General features: G+C 33.4%; 2 protein-coding genes across 3 annotated transcripts; one reads left to right on the top strand and one right to left on the bottom strand.

Annotated features, from left to right (window-relative positions):
• Window positions 1-6: 6 nt before the first annotated feature.
• Window positions 7-4,983, top strand: LOC111366054 (probable serine/threonine-protein kinase At1g54610). Its single transcript, XM_022986700.1, has 7 exons — window positions 7-392; window positions 493-777; window positions 865-1,182; window positions 2,131-2,358; window positions 2,825-2,925; window positions 3,269-3,383; window positions 4,377-4,983. Exons 1-7 carry the CDS (start codon window positions 9-11, stop codon window positions 4,680-4,682), a joined length of 1,737 nt encoding a protein of 578 aa, XP_022842468.1. The 5' UTR covers window positions 7-8; the 3' UTR covers window positions 4,683-4,983.
• Window positions 3,801-12,007, bottom strand: LOC111366056 (tubby-like F-box protein 3). 2 transcript variants are annotated; one of them, XM_022986703.1, is made up of 6 exons: window positions 11,468-12,007; window positions 7,575-7,662; window positions 6,876-7,005; window positions 6,629-6,793; window positions 5,768-6,249; window positions 3,801-3,821 (listed from the first exon to the last, which is right to left on the bottom strand). In XM_022986703.1, exons 1-5 carry the CDS (start codon window positions 11,789-11,791, stop codon window positions 5,778-5,780), a joined length of 1,179 nt encoding a protein of 392 aa, XP_022842471.1. In that variant the 5' UTR covers window positions 11,792-12,007; the 3' UTR covers window positions 3,801-3,821; window positions 5,768-5,777. The 2 variants fall into 2 exon arrangements, with proteins under 2 accessions (XP_022842471.1, XP_022842470.1); XM_022986702.1 differs by lacking the exon at window positions 3,801-3,821 and adding an exon at window positions 5,429-5,675 and having other exon boundaries at window positions 11,468-12,006.
• Between the last annotated feature and the right edge of the window lie 6,534 nt (window positions 12,008-18,541).

Raw genomic sequence — 18,541 nt, 5'->3', positions numbered from 1 at the left:
TTTGAGAGATGGGGTGTGTTTTTGGGAGAGAGATCTCATCATCTGGGCCTCCTAGAGGTGACTTTGTAGCTGGGAAAGGGAGGGAGAAGAAAGAGGAGAGAGATTCGGCCTTGCCATCGGCGAGGAGAGAGAAAATATTTTCTTCGGAAAGTAAGGCGGATGGGATCGGCGCTAGTGGAGTTCAGAAGGAGGAGCAGAAGGATGGGACTGCACGGCCTCGAGGAGGCGAGAGGAGAAGGTCTAAGCCGAATCCGAAGCTGAGTAATCCTCCTAACAACATCCATGGCGAGCAAGTGGCTGCAGGATGGCCAGCTTGGCTGTCTGCGGTAGCTGGGGAAGCAATCAATGGCTGGACCCCTCGTCGGGCAGATACATTTGAAAAAATTGACAAGGCAAGACTTTTTATTATTTTTGTTCCCAATATTTCTGTCGTTTGTGGATTCATATCTTATTTGTTGTTTCTGTATGTTCGTTTGTGGCAATTATGATTAGATTGGGCAAGGGACTTATAGTAATGTGTATAAAGCTAGAGATGCTATAACGGGGAAGATTGTTGCCTTGAAGAAGGTTAGATTCGATAATTTGGAGCCCGAGAGTGTGAGATTTATGGCTAGGGAGATATTGATCTTGCGGCGCTTGGATCATCCAAATGTTGTCAAATTGCACGGATTAGTGACATCAAGAATGTCATGTAGTTTGTACCTTGTGTTTGATTATATGGACCATGATTTGGCTGGCCTTGCTTCTAGCCCCGGAATCAAGTTTACAGAGCCTCAGGTCCTTTTTTTATTTTTTTAATTCCCATAGCTACTTGAAGAATTTGTAGTTGTTATCTTATATTGACATTTTTTTTGAATATTATAGGTCAAATGTTTCATGCACCAGCTATTATCTGGTCTTGAACACTGCCACAACCGCCATGTGTTACATCGTGATATTAAGGGATCGAATCTTCTTATTAATAATGGAGGAGTTCTTAAGATTGCTGATTTTGGGTTGGCTTCAACATTTGACCCTAACAATAAGCAGCCCATGACTAGTCGGGTGGTTACTTTATGGTACAGGCCGCCAGAGCTGCTTCTTGGGGCCACTGAATATGGCGTAGGTGTGGACTTGTGGAGTGCTGGGTGCATTTTAGCAGAGTTATTTGCTAGGAAGCCGATTATGACTGGGCGAACGGAGGTATATATTTAAGTTCTTTAATGTAAACACTTGGTGATCTCTTATTATTGTTATCTAATACTGCATGACACTGACAGGCATCGCAAACGTCAAGTGGCCTGTACAAATTATTTTTTATTTCATGCAGTTGTATATGTCGCCGACACATTGCTGGCAAACGCCCACACGACACCAATATGTCGAAAACGTTAAGTGTCGTGTTTAAATTATTTTTTTGATTTTGTATAGTTGAAAAAATTGTCAACACATTCCGACACGTGTCGAGAACTCCACGTGGAATGTTTAAAATATTTTTTGATTTTGTATGGATTGACACATCGTCGACACGCTTAAATTGAGAAAAATAAATTTATTAGTACATTATTATTAAAATATATATATATATATATTATTAGTATGTTGGGGACATGTCGCCTCAGTACTTCTAAAAATCGTTTGTCAAAATATATGTATCGTGTCGTGTGTCCGATTTGGTGCTTCCTAGCATTTCAATTATATCATTCTTTGAACATCGTTAAAATTAATGGTTCTGCCTACTTAGTGAGCTGAAACATAGTACTCTTACAATAAGATGAGAAACTAAACAGTTAAAAGTTTGCTAACTTATTTTCATTTGCAATTCGAATTTTGTAGCATAATTCTGGGTCCATGATATCTTTGTGATAAGTGCAGGTGACATCAAGCATGTGGGGAGTGCTTTGGTCCCATCAAAAGACAACAAAAGAATAGATTTTGTATTTTGGTGATCTAGACATTCATTGTCTTCTAATGTGGTTGCAAAATGTACGATGGTTTAGCCTGAGACGAATAATTATTTTGCATGCATCTTTTTTCTAAATTGTGTGGGTAATTTTGTCCGTCAGTGATTGATTCTCAGTTCAGAGTTAGCATATGTGTGTGTGAACAAAACTTGTAACAATAACATCATCGAGTACCGGTATTTCTTAGGTGGAACAGCTACACAGGATTTTCAAGCTATGCGGTTCTCCTTCAGAAGAATATTGGAAAAAGTCAAAGCTACCACATGCAACCATATTCAAGCCCCAGCAAGCATATAAAAGATGCATAGCAGAGACATTTAAAGATTTTCCACAATCTTCACTTCAATTAATTGATACTCTCCTCGCAATTGATCCAGCTGAGCGTCAAACTGCTACGGATGCGCTAAAAAGTGAAGTAAGCTCTCTTACTGACTGATGGAGTTTCTAAAGATTATTGTACTTCCGTCTTTTTAAAAAATTATAGGTTATTTCCTTAATGACCTTCTTCATCTAATCCCCCCAGCGCCCAGCCTCCCTCAACAATAAGTTAAAATAAAATGATCAGTTAATAAAGAAATAATCGAGAAAGGAAAAGGAAACCTTCTTCTTTGATAGATTCTGGTGAACTGTGTTCTTTATTTTATATCCATATAGACCACTGCTAATTTGCTAGTGTTTACAAGCTTCTGGAGCACTCTCCTGTCTCTCTTTTTTATTTTGCACTTCTGCATGAATTTGTTTATTTTTGTTGTGCCTAGCAAGCACAGAATCACATCCCTTTTCAAAGTCTTTGATAAGAGACATTTTTGTCGAGGATTGATTTTATTTATCACTTGCTAAAAGGTTGGTCATCACAACATCTGTTCTGTTCATTCGTGCAGTTCTTCACAAGCATGCCTTATGCATGTGATCCTTCCAGCCTTCCAAAGTATCCACCAAGTAAGGAGATGGATGCTAAGCGTCGGGACGAAGAAGCTAGAAGGTTTGCAAATAACTGTAGTCCTATAGTCTTATGTAACTCCATATTTGGTTTCTTTCCAGATAAAAGGAGTTGGATTTCAATGCAATGGATGATATGCATGTATTGTGCACGCTTGTGCCATTATATATGATAAAAGAAGATCAGTAATTTGCAAAAAAAATAATTAACAAACTAGCATAGCAAAATTTAAGATACAATTTTTCAGACTGGATATTTTATGAGAATACGTGTGGTTTCGAATGTTCCATCCATTTGAACATATTTTCTGTTATTTGTACTGTCAAGAAGGCTAATAGAACAGTTATATTCCCCCGAAATCCTTATCCAACTTTCATGAATGTAGGCTAAGAGTTGCTGGTAAAGCCAGTGCTGATGGTGTGAAGAAAACACGTCCTCGTGATCGAGCAAGGGCGATCCCTGCTCCTGGGGCCAATGCTGAGCTGCAAACAAATATTGATGTACGCATGTTGTCAACTTGGAATTTTATGTGCATCTGCATAACATTTTACTTTCTCTAAGGCTAGCAGAAGCATAAGTATTAAAACAAACAAACAAAACTAATTTGAAAAAAAAAAAATGCTGGTAAGAAACAATAAACCATCTTTAAAATCCATAATAAAACAAATTAACAAAATCAAAAGTGCAATTTGTAAACAAACATAGTAGAGATCAGTAAATGACTAGTAAGTTTTCAAATTATTAATTACACGACAAAACTATAAATTACCCTAGATGTAGCTACTACTTAGAAGTCTCCCATATCTTTACTACTAACAAGATCTTTTTGAGAATTATCAACATATTTCATTTGCTTGTCATCGTCGTCCTCATTCTGTCATCCTTCTTCACTTACAATGGTGCTTGCTTCTTTCCCTTCCCTTTTGCATTCCCATTCCCTGTGAAGTTAATAGGAAAAAAAGAATAAGAAAAGAAAATGACAATAATTTCCCAAAGTTCTTGGCTATTAAAAATAACTGAAAAGGTTGAGGCCGGTAATAAGAAGGCGCAAGCCTTATTAAGTGGAGGTGTAAACTTTAACAAATGACATTCAACGCCTTTAAGAAAGCCTCAAGTGAGGCATGCTTCAAGGTTTAAGCCTTAAACCATGTTGAGAAATAGTAATAGATGTAAGCGATTTTGTTCCCAACATGCTGTGGTCGTCACTATCTCTTCTTTTTTGTATACTTTGAGAAATATCTCGGCTATTCATTTGTCACGAGTGTGGGGTTGTTTTGGTAGCCATTTTATATGATAGTCTTCCTAGATATGGTGATTCAGAAAGCTTCTCTATTTGATTCTTCATAGTTCTTGGTTGAGTAGGATCGCAGTTCGAAGTTATGCCTCTGTCGTCGTCTAATTTAGGGATAAAAAGAAAAGCAATACTATGTTGTAGAATATGATGCATGAAACTTTAAATTAGATAAAAGTAACTTATTTATCCCTGTGAACAGAGACGACGACTAATTACGCATGCAAATGCAAAGAGCAAAAGTGAAAAATTTCCTCCTCCACATCAGGATGGAGGACTTGGTTATCCATTGGGATCTTCACATCACCTTGACCCGACCTTTGATCCTCCTGATGTCCCATTCACTTCCATGAATTTGTCGTCTGCAAAAGAGCCCATGCAAACTTGGTCGGGCCCATTGGTGGAACCCGATGCAGTTGGTGCTCCGAGAAGAAAGTCGAAGCCATCAAAGAAGGATCCTCGGAAAGATAAAGATTCTAGTCGGAATAAGGAGAAAGAAATCGTATAATATAGCGTTAATTCTATACTAATGCCAGATCAACATATGAAGGGGAGGAGCAAACTCTTGCAAATTCGCGTATTGTATCTGAGCCGGGAAATTATTAAACGTTTGAGAGGTAAGCATATCTTTTCTTCCACATTCCTTGTTCTTATTATTTTTTGGGATCCTATGAGTATTTTCGTGTTGTAAATGTTCTTTTTCCTTACTTGCATCGACAAATATACACTAGTGAAAAATAATAAGCATTCGTAAATCTTTCTGTGTATGATTTTTTTCCCCGATAGATTTGTCACGGTTTGTATCTGCAGATCCTTTTATCTATCATCCATTTTTATCTCTAATTAAGAGCTTACAAATACATTTATTTTGAAAATGGGATTATCTTTGATTGCTTAAAGCTTAGTAAAATTCAAAATTTTATTATTTTGTGTTTTTCTTCAACAATATTCAATTACGTTCGAACAACTCTTAAATAAATTTTCACGATATTATGCATGAATATCAAACGAGAAAAATACGATGATCCCAACTTCTTCGCAACGCTCCAAAATGCATCATTTCACAGAATTTCAATCGCACATATACATTCACTGTTCAATCACCAAGTCGAAACATAGAGTTTAATGACTATCAAGCATGTTTGGCTGAGCTTAATAAGTATTTAAAAGTAAATAAGTTTCGTACAGGTTAAAGTTGGAAATAAGTATACATGTCCCAATAAGAGTCACTTCCAAGATACGTAAATTTGTTAATTAGAAGTAACAAAAAAGTATTGTATTCATGTATGTTTGGACTCGGGAAAAAACTTAATTTTTTTCTTAAGCTGAGCCAAACATGCTTGATGTCCAAAGACAGTACAAACAACAAAAAGACAGTAAATTAAAAAGAAACCTTAGTTGTTTAGCAAATTACAAATAAATTCATACAACTTCTAAGGATGTGAATTGAAATCAACTCGATTGTTAACATATGATACCAACATAATTATAATACAAAATCCTGCAATATCAAAAATGCATGAGAAGTGTTATCATCTGTTTAATTAGGACATAAGCATCAATGTATATGGATGAAAGGAATCAGAATCGTACCTGATTCACATCATTCGCAAGCAATTTTAGTATCAAAGCTGCTAAGACAAATGGCGAATGCCTGGAAAGCTGATAATGGATAGCTGTAATCCATTGTATACACATCTTTCCCGACTTTTCCAAATTGAAGGATGACTTTCTCATGTTCTGGCCCGGCCTGGCCATTCTCCGGAGAAACCACCAGCTGAAAGTTTTTAACCGACGCCAGAGTTACCCGTCCATGAAAGTTCAAACACCAGCATTGGAGATGTTCATGCCATGCTGGAGCCTTATTACCCAAAACAAGTGATCCATCTCTTTGGCAATCCAATGGTCCAGATAGAGTTTTATCCGAGTGGCTTGATTTGGTCCGAAAAAATGGAATTACTGGAAAGGATTCAGCGCTGCTGATTGGAAAATTAATCTGAGTCGGAGCCACACCTCCAGGTTTGATGGCAGAAGCTGGGATTGCATCCATAACGCACTGCATTCTTCTTGGACCCCTGAATGTTACATAGAATTATTGATATATTATTAACAAATTTGTTTCGTATACCCAAAAACATGGTAAAACATCATTCATATCTCCCGAGGGAATCCCACAAAAGTTAAAGAAGAGTATGATCTTGTTAATTCTCCTCCCTTCGAAGAATGTTTAAGAACATGATAAAAGTATCATTCATATACCTCGAAGTGATGTAAATGTCTTAAAATAAAATTGTTGATATATTCTGGAATTTAGTCCTTCAATAACATGCTAATTTTCATGAAATTTTATCTTAAATGCACAAAACCCAATTTACCAAATCAAACAAAAATGCCAGACGATATGTGAGCTACTGGTTAGGTTATCTATTGTAATGTGGCGTAAATATGTCTAACCTGGCTCCGAGCGCATTCAACTCGTACGATATGTGAGCTACTGGATGGTTGCCAGCAGAAACTTGGGCAGTGCCACCTGTTCGAGTGGAATTACTTTTCACCATTTTGGCTCCGGCAGGAGGCAAAGCATCATATACAACAAACTTGGTTCCCAGGAAATTTGATCTGGTGAAGTAAGAACCTTTTGTCATCAATCCACTTCAAACAACATAAATTGTGTAAAACGAGATAACAGCTTAAATGACACCTTAGTTTTCCTATGTAATTGCCGCTTCCCTTAGACATGTCATCAGCACATAGAGAAATGATGTAGTCCGTGCAGGTTGGTCTCCGACACTTACGAGCTGCAAGAAGAAACTTCCCATTGTCACGCAGTGCTGCCATAGACCAAAAAATGAGTATCAGAGTGAAGCAAGTCACGTCCTGTAAATGCTCTTATTTTTAATTTTAGAAAGATACAAGGCTACGTATCCTGTAGTAATAGACAATATATAAATGGAAAATGGGTCAAAAACACAGTTAATCACTCAGCTCATAACAAAGTTTTATATTAGTCACAAAACTTTATTTTGTTCCATATTTATCGATGAAGTTTGCTTTTTGTTTCAGTTTGTAGCTAAGTTAAAATCCGTTAGCTTTCCCATTGAAGCGTCCAATATGGAAGGCCTCCATTTTGATGTCGCCTCACATGTCGCCCCACGTCAGACATTCCATAACGAAAACTGACAAGATTTAACTAGGTGACCAAACTGAAACAAAATACAGACTTCAGTCAATACTTTGGAATAAAATAAAGTTTAGCAACGAACACGAAACTTCAGTACAAGTAGAGTGATTAGCAGAACACATGAAAGCTCTAATTAAACTAGAGAGGATCAGCAGAAGGGGAGGATTAGCTTTGGAAATATGTGGAATCCAAGATATAGTGGAAATAACAATTGCCCACCTCGAGTTAAACTCTGGTTAAGATAATACGTCTGTGTGGACGGGTTCCGTTTTATAAAACACTGAAGGAGAGACTCTCTTGGGCCAGGCTGCACAGCAGAAAAGAGTTTTTCAGAAGGCAAGAAAGTCTGATTAATAAAATATTTGATTACCTTTCAAAAAAAAGAATGCAAGAAAGTCAAATGTGTTAAGAACAAATCGTTTATATCTTGTACCTAGAAATCTTAACTAAAAATTCATTTGTAATTGTTCTTGGCAGATGAAATAAGCAGAGAATGACACAGGGAAGTATTTTGCAAATATAATTTGGTCAGTTATGGCAATGAGCCTAATTAATACAACAAGATTGCGAACTAAATGAGCTTTGATGTTTTAGTTGTTCAATTCTCTCCTTCGGGTAAATAAAAAACAATTTTGCCAAATGCTGTAATTTTGGTTATGAGAGTCTTATTCAATGCCACAAGGCAAAGAGTGTGTAAAATACCCCATTTAAGACAAACTACGCAAATCATAACAAACAATCACAACTTCATTAGGAATTTCAATGCTCTTGTGGCAACAGGCTATATAGCTGATTAGTGCTTGCAATAAATCTTTCTCCAGACAAAATTAAAAGCTGACAATGCCAGAACTTAAATGGATTCAATGAAATTTGAAATTCATGCCTGAGAATTCTTTCATAAATTTGTCCACAAAATTAATGTATCTTAAGGCCACTATACTATATAAGCGAATGTAACACCATCTCCAAATTCTTAATTCTTTGGTTTCATTTTTCAGAATTAAGTGAAGTTTTCACTATGCTATGCCAAATAAGTAAAATGGGGGAAACTTACATTAGATTTGTACTTGTGTTTGATCATTCATCGAAGTTTATATAGATTGAATTGGAACTAACAGAAATTTTCTTGAATGACTTTTAGAAATTTTGAAAATTATATTCGTGCTCAGAGAATTATTATAATAAGGCCCCGTTTGGTACCCATTTTCTTCAAAATGTATTTTTATCTCTATTCTTTTTAACCACACATTCTTTATTAAAATAATATTACACGTAAATCAAAAACTTTTTCTCATTTTTCAACCATACATTTCCCATCATTTTACTGTTATAAAAATGCATTTTTATATGAAAATGAGTCCCAAACACCCTATAAATTCATAACCCAGATTTATACTCTTTAAGATCAATAAAATAAAACAAATTTTACACAAAATTAACAGCACCAACCAAAATGGCTTCTTTATCTTTAACTCTTTTTCAGCATTAAGTAAAAGATTCAGTATGATAAGCAAAGAGCTAAAGAGAAAAACATAAGGACACCTAAACTTGAAAATTTTTAGAAAATCCTAAAAATTATCATGACAAAACCCTCGATCACAATAATATCACCTACCTATACCAAGATTTTCATCATACAAAATGGATAAACAACCAAACCAATCTAATTCTCTGAAGCATTTCATCTTTGAAATATGATCAGACTCTTTCCATATCAAAATCAGTGCACATTTAAACCATCATACATTCAAATTATCATAAGATCCAAAATCATTATCCACACTCACGCAAAACAAACAAATAATAACCCCAAAAATCAAAAGATAACAACAATCAACAAGGCCACATGCCATCATGAGGAATGCAATTTTCCCAAAAAATTCAGGAATTTTCAAAACTTCCATCATGAGTTCCCTCCAGCTTTTGCACACACGAGCACACACCAACACCTTTTTCCCTTAACAGTTTTCTAGGCAAATCAGACCAACAAGACAAAAACAATCATTTTCCCTCAAAAATTCATCATCTATGCAAAAATTATCATTTTTCTTTGCCATTTCTCTGACCCAGCACTATTGGGCTAGCCCAAACCACCCGCTGGGACCTTACCAAGACACTTGCAGATAAGAGATTCCAAAGAATGAAAAATGGAACCCAGAAAAATTTAGTTGTCGATTTATACAAGAAACATATATAGTTTGATGGAGCCAATCAAAACAATAATGAAAAATGAAAATGGAAATATGAAAATATAGAAATATGGGAACTATTTTTGGATTTTTTATTTTCTGAAATAACGATCAAAACTGTTACCAAAGTGTGAGAGATTTGTGTTATATGGAGGGGGTTATCAGGAGTTTTTAAACAATAAATTTTGAGTAAAAAATGAAATGTGAACAGTTATATTTTGTATTTACTTATTAGTTATTAGTAAATAGGTGAACATTGAAAAATAAATTATGAGTAGTATATGTATATACATACATTTTTTTACATATGTAAAAACACGATTGCATGCAGATTTTAAGGAAATTTCTATTATCTTTGGATTATTTTCTGAGTTTTATATCAAGTACTGATATATTTTCAATGGGAGTTGACGTGGCCCATGGTTAGTTTTAATATATTGAGATTATTTAATTTTCCATTTTAAGATGAAGTTTATATTTTTAATTTTTAAAGTATGAGCTCAGTTCTGGCGAGCACGCAGGACATGGATGCCATTATTTTAGATATGCACAAACTAATTACATAAAAGACAATACTCCAAGAAAATAACCATCAGATTATATATAAAACCTCTTCAACTTAGTATACCTGGCAACTTATTTTTCATATAACAATTTATTGTGTTGAAATTTAGATGGATAAAGCATTGATAATCGAAGATGAGGTTGATTATATATTCAAGAATGGGAAGAAGAAGGGAAGAGAAGAGAATTTGAGCAGAAGTATCAGAGCTGGAATCTGATAGATCATCAAAAAGTAAAGTTTGTTGACTTTGATCAAGAAGCTACAGCTTTCTTTTCAAAACCAAAGAAATCAAGAATTGATCAATGCTATGATTCTGCAGTATCAAGATCATGGCCCTTTGAAGTTCTTGAGGTCGGCTCAATTTTACTCTTGTTTAATTATTTATTCGTAAATTAATTGATTATTTAAGTTGTTATTAAATTATTTTATTAATTTACCATTGAGGGTATCCAACATGGGGGAGAAGACAATTGTAGTTAGCCGCACATGCTGCAAAAGAACACACACAATCTTTAAGCTGTATGAGATATTTGCATCTTTGAAGTTCAAAATCATCATTGCAAATATCACTGCTTTATCTGGAAGCTTTTGAAGACTGTATTCGTCAAGGTTATATTCTCTCTCCCTCTCACACATGCACCTATCCTAACTCAATCCTGTGTTTTAGATTACGTACTGTGACTCTCTGTTTTACACCTCAACGTGAAGTAAACATAATAGAAGTTACAAGTAGCAAAGTGTAGTTTAACACCAGACCAACATGTTACAACACAGTTTCTTTAGCCCCTATGTTTCATAGCATTCTGCTAATAAATTCGTAAACCAGATATATATTCACTAAGATCAATAAAACAAAACAAGTTTTACACAAAATTAACAGCACCAACCAGAAGCTAATAAATTCGTAAACCAGATATATATTCACTTAACAGCACCAACCAAAATGGCTTCTTTTTCTTAATTCCATTTTCAGTATTAAGTAAAAGAGTCAGTGTGCTGTGCCAAAGAGCTAGAGAAAAAACCATACAAACAGAGTAACACCAAAATTTCAGAATCTGTAGAAAAGCATAAAAATTATCATGAAAAATATCCGATCATAATATTGTCACCTACCTACGAGCCATGATTTTAGTTATATGAAATGAATAAACTATCAGACCATAAGTTAGTTCTGAAGCATTTCATATTTGAAATAGGATCAGATTCTTTCCCAAATCATAATCCAAGCTAACAAGAAAAAATAAAAAAAAGAGCAGCTGAAAACAATAAGCAACAGAACTGATAACTTCAAATACTTAAAGAAAAGCAACAGAACTGATAACTTCAAATACTTAAAGAAAAGTATCAAAGATTTCAACCTGCTTAACTGATATGGGAAAAGTGAATTCCCCAGAAAACTCCGGAATTCTCACAACCTCCATCGTGAGTTCCCTCCAGCTTTTACACACACCAGCAAATGCCACCACGTGTTTTCTCAAAGGCCATTTGGATTCAGACTCCTCTATTTTAATCAAAACTTCCCTTAACAGCTCTGGAGGCAAATCTGACCAACTGCAATAATTTTCGCTCAAATTTTCATCATCAACACAACAGTAATCATTTTCCCCCCTTTTTCTAGACCCCATCACAATTGAGCAGTCCTGAATCACCCGCTGCGACCTTGATTTCAATCCCAATTTCATGGCGCCACCGATTCTTGTAACTTCCCCGCGGATTACAAACTAAAAAAAACTAGTGGAAACGATATTTCGAAGCAGGAAAAATGGAAACCAGAAAAGTTTAGTTGTCAATTTTGACAAGAAACACATATAATTCGTAGAGGCGATCAAAGCATTCTGAAAATTGACAGTGGCATTGTGAAAATATCGAAAATGGTAAATGTAGATATTTTTCTTTCTTCTGAATTTATAATAAGACCAAACAGAGATATTTTTGTGATATGGATTGAGTTTTTAATAAATTTTAATGTTGAATAATAGATTTTAATTTCTAATAAAAATTAGGGAAAATTGCAGTCGAGGTACCAAACTTTTTATTTATTAACAGACTTTGTCCAACCTTTTAGCTTGTGTCATCCACGATACCAAACCTTTCAAAAACTCGCGGTGAAAGTCCAAATGGATGGAAATTATTAATTTGACAGTTAGTTGACCAAAGATTTAACATTGACCATTATTTTGACTAGTTTTAAAAAGATAAAATGGTAACTTTATATTTTTCAACCAAAAAAAAATAATTACAATATATTAATAATTAAATCAAAACACAAAAACACTATTAATCTTTTTCTCCATTCACCCCCTCCTGCTGCTGGTTTATTTAGTTATTTTTTTAACGGGTTGATGTAGGTTTTTGTTCATTTCTTTGGTGCAATAATTCAATACCTTGAAAGGAAGAAAAATAAAAAGAACATAAGCCAGAAAATTTGTCGGGGGGGGGGAAAAAATTGGAGTTAATGGAAGGATGTTCAAATTTGAGAGATGATTCATTGTTGCACGAAGTTGAAAATGCTAAGGGGAAAGTTGGATTTGGTTTTGATCTCGATTTTCGAATTGAGGAATGTAGGGTTGATGCATGTAAGGAAAGGCTAAGGAGGTTGTTTGATCAACTACTTGTGGCTTTTATGAGAGAAAAGTCTGTCCGCAAATGCATTAGGCTTCTTCCGACTTTGTGCGGTGATGGACGAGCAATTGATTTGTTTAAGCTCTTGTTTTGAGGAATAAATTCTGGAGATTTGTTGTGGAGGAATGTGGGTGGGTGGATGATCGATTTTGGTGGGATTTGATTTTGTGGAGTGGGTGGGCAGGGGGTGAATAGAGAAGAAGATGAATAGTATTTTTGTGTTTTGATTTAATTATTAATATATTGTATTTTTATTTTTTTTGGTTGAAAAATGTAAAGTTATCATTTTATCCTTTTAAAATTAGTCAAAATAATAGTTAATGTTAAATCTGGTCAACAAACGGTCAAATTAACAATTTTCATCAATTTGGACTTCCACTGCGAGTTTTTGAAAGGTTTGATATCGTGGGTGGCACAAACTAAAGGTTTGGACAAAGTATGCTGATAAACGAAATGTTTGATACCTCGGCTGCAATTTTTCCTAAAAATTAAGGGGAGAAAAACAATGCGGGCCCATTAATTGGATGCTTGTCGGGGCCATGGGCCATAGCATATCGGATTTCAGTATATAGTAATAATGACAGCTTATTAATATTTTTTCTATAGCGATTATAAAAAAAAAAAAAAATGTATGTATATATTTACTATACATTAAAAAAATGATATAAACAAAGTTTTACTGACTCGGATAAATTTAAAAAAAAAATGAAAAAATAAACAAAATAGAAAAGGACGTATAATATCATAATCAATATTTACTATACACCCTTGAATACTATACACTCGTATAATAGAAAGGACTTTTTAACTTTTTTTTTTTGGATAATTGGATGAGTAATAGTATATAGTTCCATTGGGATTCTAACTCCAGTTTAGGTGACGATGGATGATAGGCTAAATGAAAGATGAAATTAAATGACTTATTTAATTTCATCTATCATTTAATACCAAATTAAGGCCACTTAAACTGGAGTTGTAATCTCAATTGGACTAAATAAGATTACTCTAATTGGATTGTGCCATTTTATATAGGGAGCAATTCATAAATAAACTTTTAAACCTTATTTTATTCTCAATTACCATTTTCAAGATTTTTTTATATTGCGTTACACGTATTTCACCACTTGGATATCTCATCATCACCGTTACTTGTAACATAGCGTGTTAATCTCACTTTGTTGCATATTTTCATTGTCACCATAACGATCATGCACCACAATCAATTGTAACATTCAGTGTTAAACCACCACCATTACTATTACTTGTAGCGTATCCTATTACACTGTCTTCATTACATGACTTATAACAAACCATGTTTCGTCATCATCACTAAATCAGTGCCATTAGATTTGTGCCACCACCATCACTTGCCGAACCTGCACAACCTTCATTACCACCAAAATACTATTTCTCCCATCATTAGGAAATTGTATGAAAATCATGATTTTTGAATATAGATAGAATTAGCAACTACATGAATTTTAAAATCGCTGAAATCCGTCGAGTGACCTGAGTTAGATATAATATTGCACATATTTATGAATTGAACGAGATTCATTATTCTCATGTGATAGATTTGATTGTGCATCTTATCTATAATTTGATAAATTCATTCATTTAGAAAACATTCATCTCAATGAAATCAACTTGTCAATATCAAATAATTTTGTCTTGAAAGCTAAAACAATTAAATATTAGACATTGATAATATACTTTTGTCTTCAACATACTAAAAAGCCATGTAAATTTATTTTTCCACAACTGCTACTACTGCTCGAAGGAGAAGGACATACGACAAAGGAGTATGTGAAAGGAAAGAGTGAGAAGAGAGCTATTCGAGGCTACTCGACTTGATAGGGAAGGACTTTTTTGTATGCTTTGCAAAGGATAACGTGAAGCGAGGAGTTAAAATCTCTCCTCGTCAACAACTGATTTTTTTTAAAAGATGAACGCGTTAAGAGTTCAAATCCATCGTAATCCAGAACAAACCCAAAAGAGAAAAATGTCTATTTGAGTGAAATTTATTGAACCATTATAGTCAAAATCTGCATGATTGTTCATGTTCTTGAAGCCACCATACCAAAGCAAAAGGATTCTTTCTTATCTTCTTTGCTTTGGGCCTCTTGTTAGGTAGCTATCATTACTCACCACTCACATAACGCACGTGCTGGACATTGTAGAATAGAAATATCCTTTAAATATTTAAAAGATAATAAGAAATAAAATATCTAGAATCACATTGGGGGCAAAGAAGATGAAATAACCCAGAGTTTCTCTTGAGCAAGAGTCAAGTTGTCGGCCCAGTTTATATATCTTGATTTTTAAATGGATTGGGATTTAAGTCCAATAAGGTAGACTTGTAAAAAATTACAGGCCCAGTAAGAAAATGATGATTTTTGAATATAGATAGATTTACAGCTTTTACACTAATTTTTAAGTGGACGAGATCTGTCGAGTGGTCTAAGTTCGAGATGATATTGCACGTGTTTATAAATTGAATGAGATTCAAACTGAAAAATGTTATCGTCCTGATGGACTTGATTGTTCATCTTGTCCTCAATTTGATACAATTATAATCTAGAGGCACTTAAAAATAACGAAGAAAAATCGTTTCGTTTTGAAAACATCCATATTAAAGAAATCAACTTGTCAGCCCTGAAAGCTAAAATAATTAAATATTAGACATTTACTTAATATAGTTTTGTCTTCAAGATATTAAAATGCCATCTAAATTTGTTTTTCCACAATTGCTACTACTGCTCGAAGGAGAAGGACAAATGACAAAGAAGTATGCAATAGGAAAGAAAAAGAAAAGAGCTATTCGAGGCTATGAGACATGATAGGGAAGGGCTTTCTCATAGTGAGTGCTCTCTCACTTTGATCGATCCTTGAAAGTTCTAGATCGATGTGTATGGCATGAGAACGTTATTAGGATCGATGATTAGCAAATAAAGTAATGTTTTAGCTTTTCTTATCCTCTATTCCCAACCAATAAGTAGAGTGAAGGGTTTCCTTTTCCTCTTGTAAGAGTTATTGATCTCATTCCATACGAGACTAGTGATTTCTCTTTCAACCTCTTAGTCTCTCGAGCAACTTCCAAGAGTCGTCTTAGAATATTACCTCTTTAATATACCAAATTATTTTAATAAAAGTTTAAATTTTAATGAGGGGAAAATTTTATTTCGAGAGATCAACCCATGAACGAGAGTTCAAGACATATAATTGAAGATGCAGCATGTGATTTCTTGAGCAATCCATGTGATAGCGTCAATCATGCCTTCTGGTTGGATCTCCTAATTTGCTCTCAATATGAATAAAAAAAACAACATTATTATTTTAATTGAAACCTATAAAACAGAGACTATCTTTAAAATATTCTATTTAAGCTAAATTAAGATATTTAGGGCATGTTTGGTAGTGATTTTGAGAATTGATTTTTTGATCATTGTGATAAAAGTGGAGACTACCCGTGAGAGAAGAAGTCAAAAATTAAGGCTGGAATAATGAAATAATGGTCAAAAAATCAATTATTTGGGGGTGAAAAATCACTCCCAAAAGGGGTCTAAAACATATTTAGGTTTTAATTTATAATTGTAACATGAAATTAATTTCAAAATTGGTAATATAGAACATAAATTTGATTTTGAAAACCATATAATTTATTACTAGTCATTATTTACTTTTTCAAATATTAAATAACATAAGTTAATCCCTACTCAAAATTATATAAAAAAATTAATGATATTAAAAATCGAATTAAATTCAAAATCGATATGTTGATAACTCAAAGGTGATAACAGGCGAGTTCTAAATCCATTCCATTCGATCACGACATTGACATTTCTTAGGCAACTATCTAACATATTTCAATCCTCTAGTTACTTGAGAAGTAGATGAAAAAAAAGATAAAAATATCGTATTGTCGTTTCAAAAGTGATTTCTGTACCTCGAATAAAGTTTCTCTCTTTTCTCACATCATAGGGTCGTCCTTGAAGTCTCTTGAAATTTCACCCTCCCTATATTTCTCTATAAACATCTTCACATACAGTTAATTGTGTTTATAATATACTACACATGAAATATTGTTAAATTTTTTATATTTTTCCTCAATAAAATTTGATATACTTATGGCATTGCAATTAAATAAATATAAGAATCTTTATACCTACTTTTTAAATGTTCCCCATCAACTGAGAAGTGGAAGGGAACAATGTGCAAACGTGGCTTAATTATGGACTTTGCATCTTAAGATTGTGAAACTGAAAAGGATCGAGTATTGGCATCTTATGCTTGCTTTCGAGTTCTTGTAATCCATTTATCCTACATAGGGCACAATCTTGTTTCATCAAACACTTGCCACTATAAGGGTATTTTAGTCATTTTACAATTTTATAGTCGAGTTATAGCCGTTAACTAATTTACGATATTTTTTTTTACCTAACTATAATTTGGTCGAACTAAATTATTCATTGATTATGTCCGGAATTTTATAAATATTAAAGATGTATTAATATATCCAAATAAATTATGAAGCTCGTTTGGACGGAAGTTCAAGATTTTTGTCTTCAAAAATCACGTGTCGACTTACATAGTTAACGATAATTTGAATATAAAAATCCATCTTAAGCATTTCAATTTGCTCACTACCATTTCAAATCCAATAAAAATAGATTAAACGTATCTATAAACCCAATCATATGATGAAAAGTTGCCGTAGAAAAAAAATCATACCAACGACAATGGCATAAGAATTTGGAATTGCCATTCCACTACTTTATGCATGCCAAGCACTTTAAAGATTTAAGATTGAGAAGAATATAAATATGTAAAATGAAAGTGACACCAAATGACATAAAGAATGAGCACAATAAAAGTTTTATATTTCGTATTTTTTTATTCTTTGGTGATGGAAATCATGGAGGTTTTCATCTTTGAGTTTTTGGTATTTCTTGTAACACTTAAATTACGCTCTTTCAAATTCAAAATATTGACTTTTTTTATTTGAAGAAATATAAAATTGACTTTTCCGATGGATAATATGACGTTTGAAATTATTCATATCTTTATCTATTTATTTGAGTTTACATAATTAAGTTTTTAGGGTGAACGTTTATAAATCAACAATTCAACAAATAGATTTCTATTTTCAACGTATTTTTATCAGCTTTTCATCACAATTTACTAGAAAATCTAAAGAAACAATTATATTAAGAAATAGCGTCACACATCTATAACCTAAAAAAGGTCGGAATATAGTAACTAATTCCAAATAATATATATACATTTATAAAGATTAATATGATGTGACAATTTGTGATCAAATACACGGCATGAGAGCTACTAGAAAACAATTCTTGGACGGCTATTGTTAAATGAATAAAGTTAAGTGTGCAAACAAGGTTAACATTGTTAAATACCATTGATCCTTGAAATTTCAAATCATTTTTCAATTTTTTTATTTTAAAATTATTAATTAATATTCCTCCGTAGAACCTTTTTTTTTTCTCTCTTGAAAAATGCAAGGTTTTACGAGTTACTTGTATTAAAGCAACGATTTTAGTACTCACTCGTATTTGTATTTTCTTCAAAACAGGTAAAATCAAATAAAGTTGACTCAATTTTCTAAATTCTTTTTCAACCATGCATTTTATGGAATTCACAAATTTTATTAGCTTTTCAACTACACATTTTTATCAAATTTTATCCAAATCGACTAAAAAATTAATTTTTATCCAAACCCAACACGGGCTAAATCAACTAATACAAATATCATTTTCTTTTATTAATTTGCTGTTTAAAAATATACACGT

Source organism: Olea europaea, chromosome 17 (assembly GCF_002742605.1).
Source record: "Olea europaea var. sylvestris chromosome 17, O_europaea_v1, whole genome shotgun sequence".
NCBI classification, from domain to species: Eukaryota; Viridiplantae; Streptophyta; class Magnoliopsida; order Lamiales; family Oleaceae; genus Olea; species Olea europaea.
Note: the sequence above shows the minus strand (reverse complement) of the source record. Positions and strands in the feature narration are given on the sequence as shown.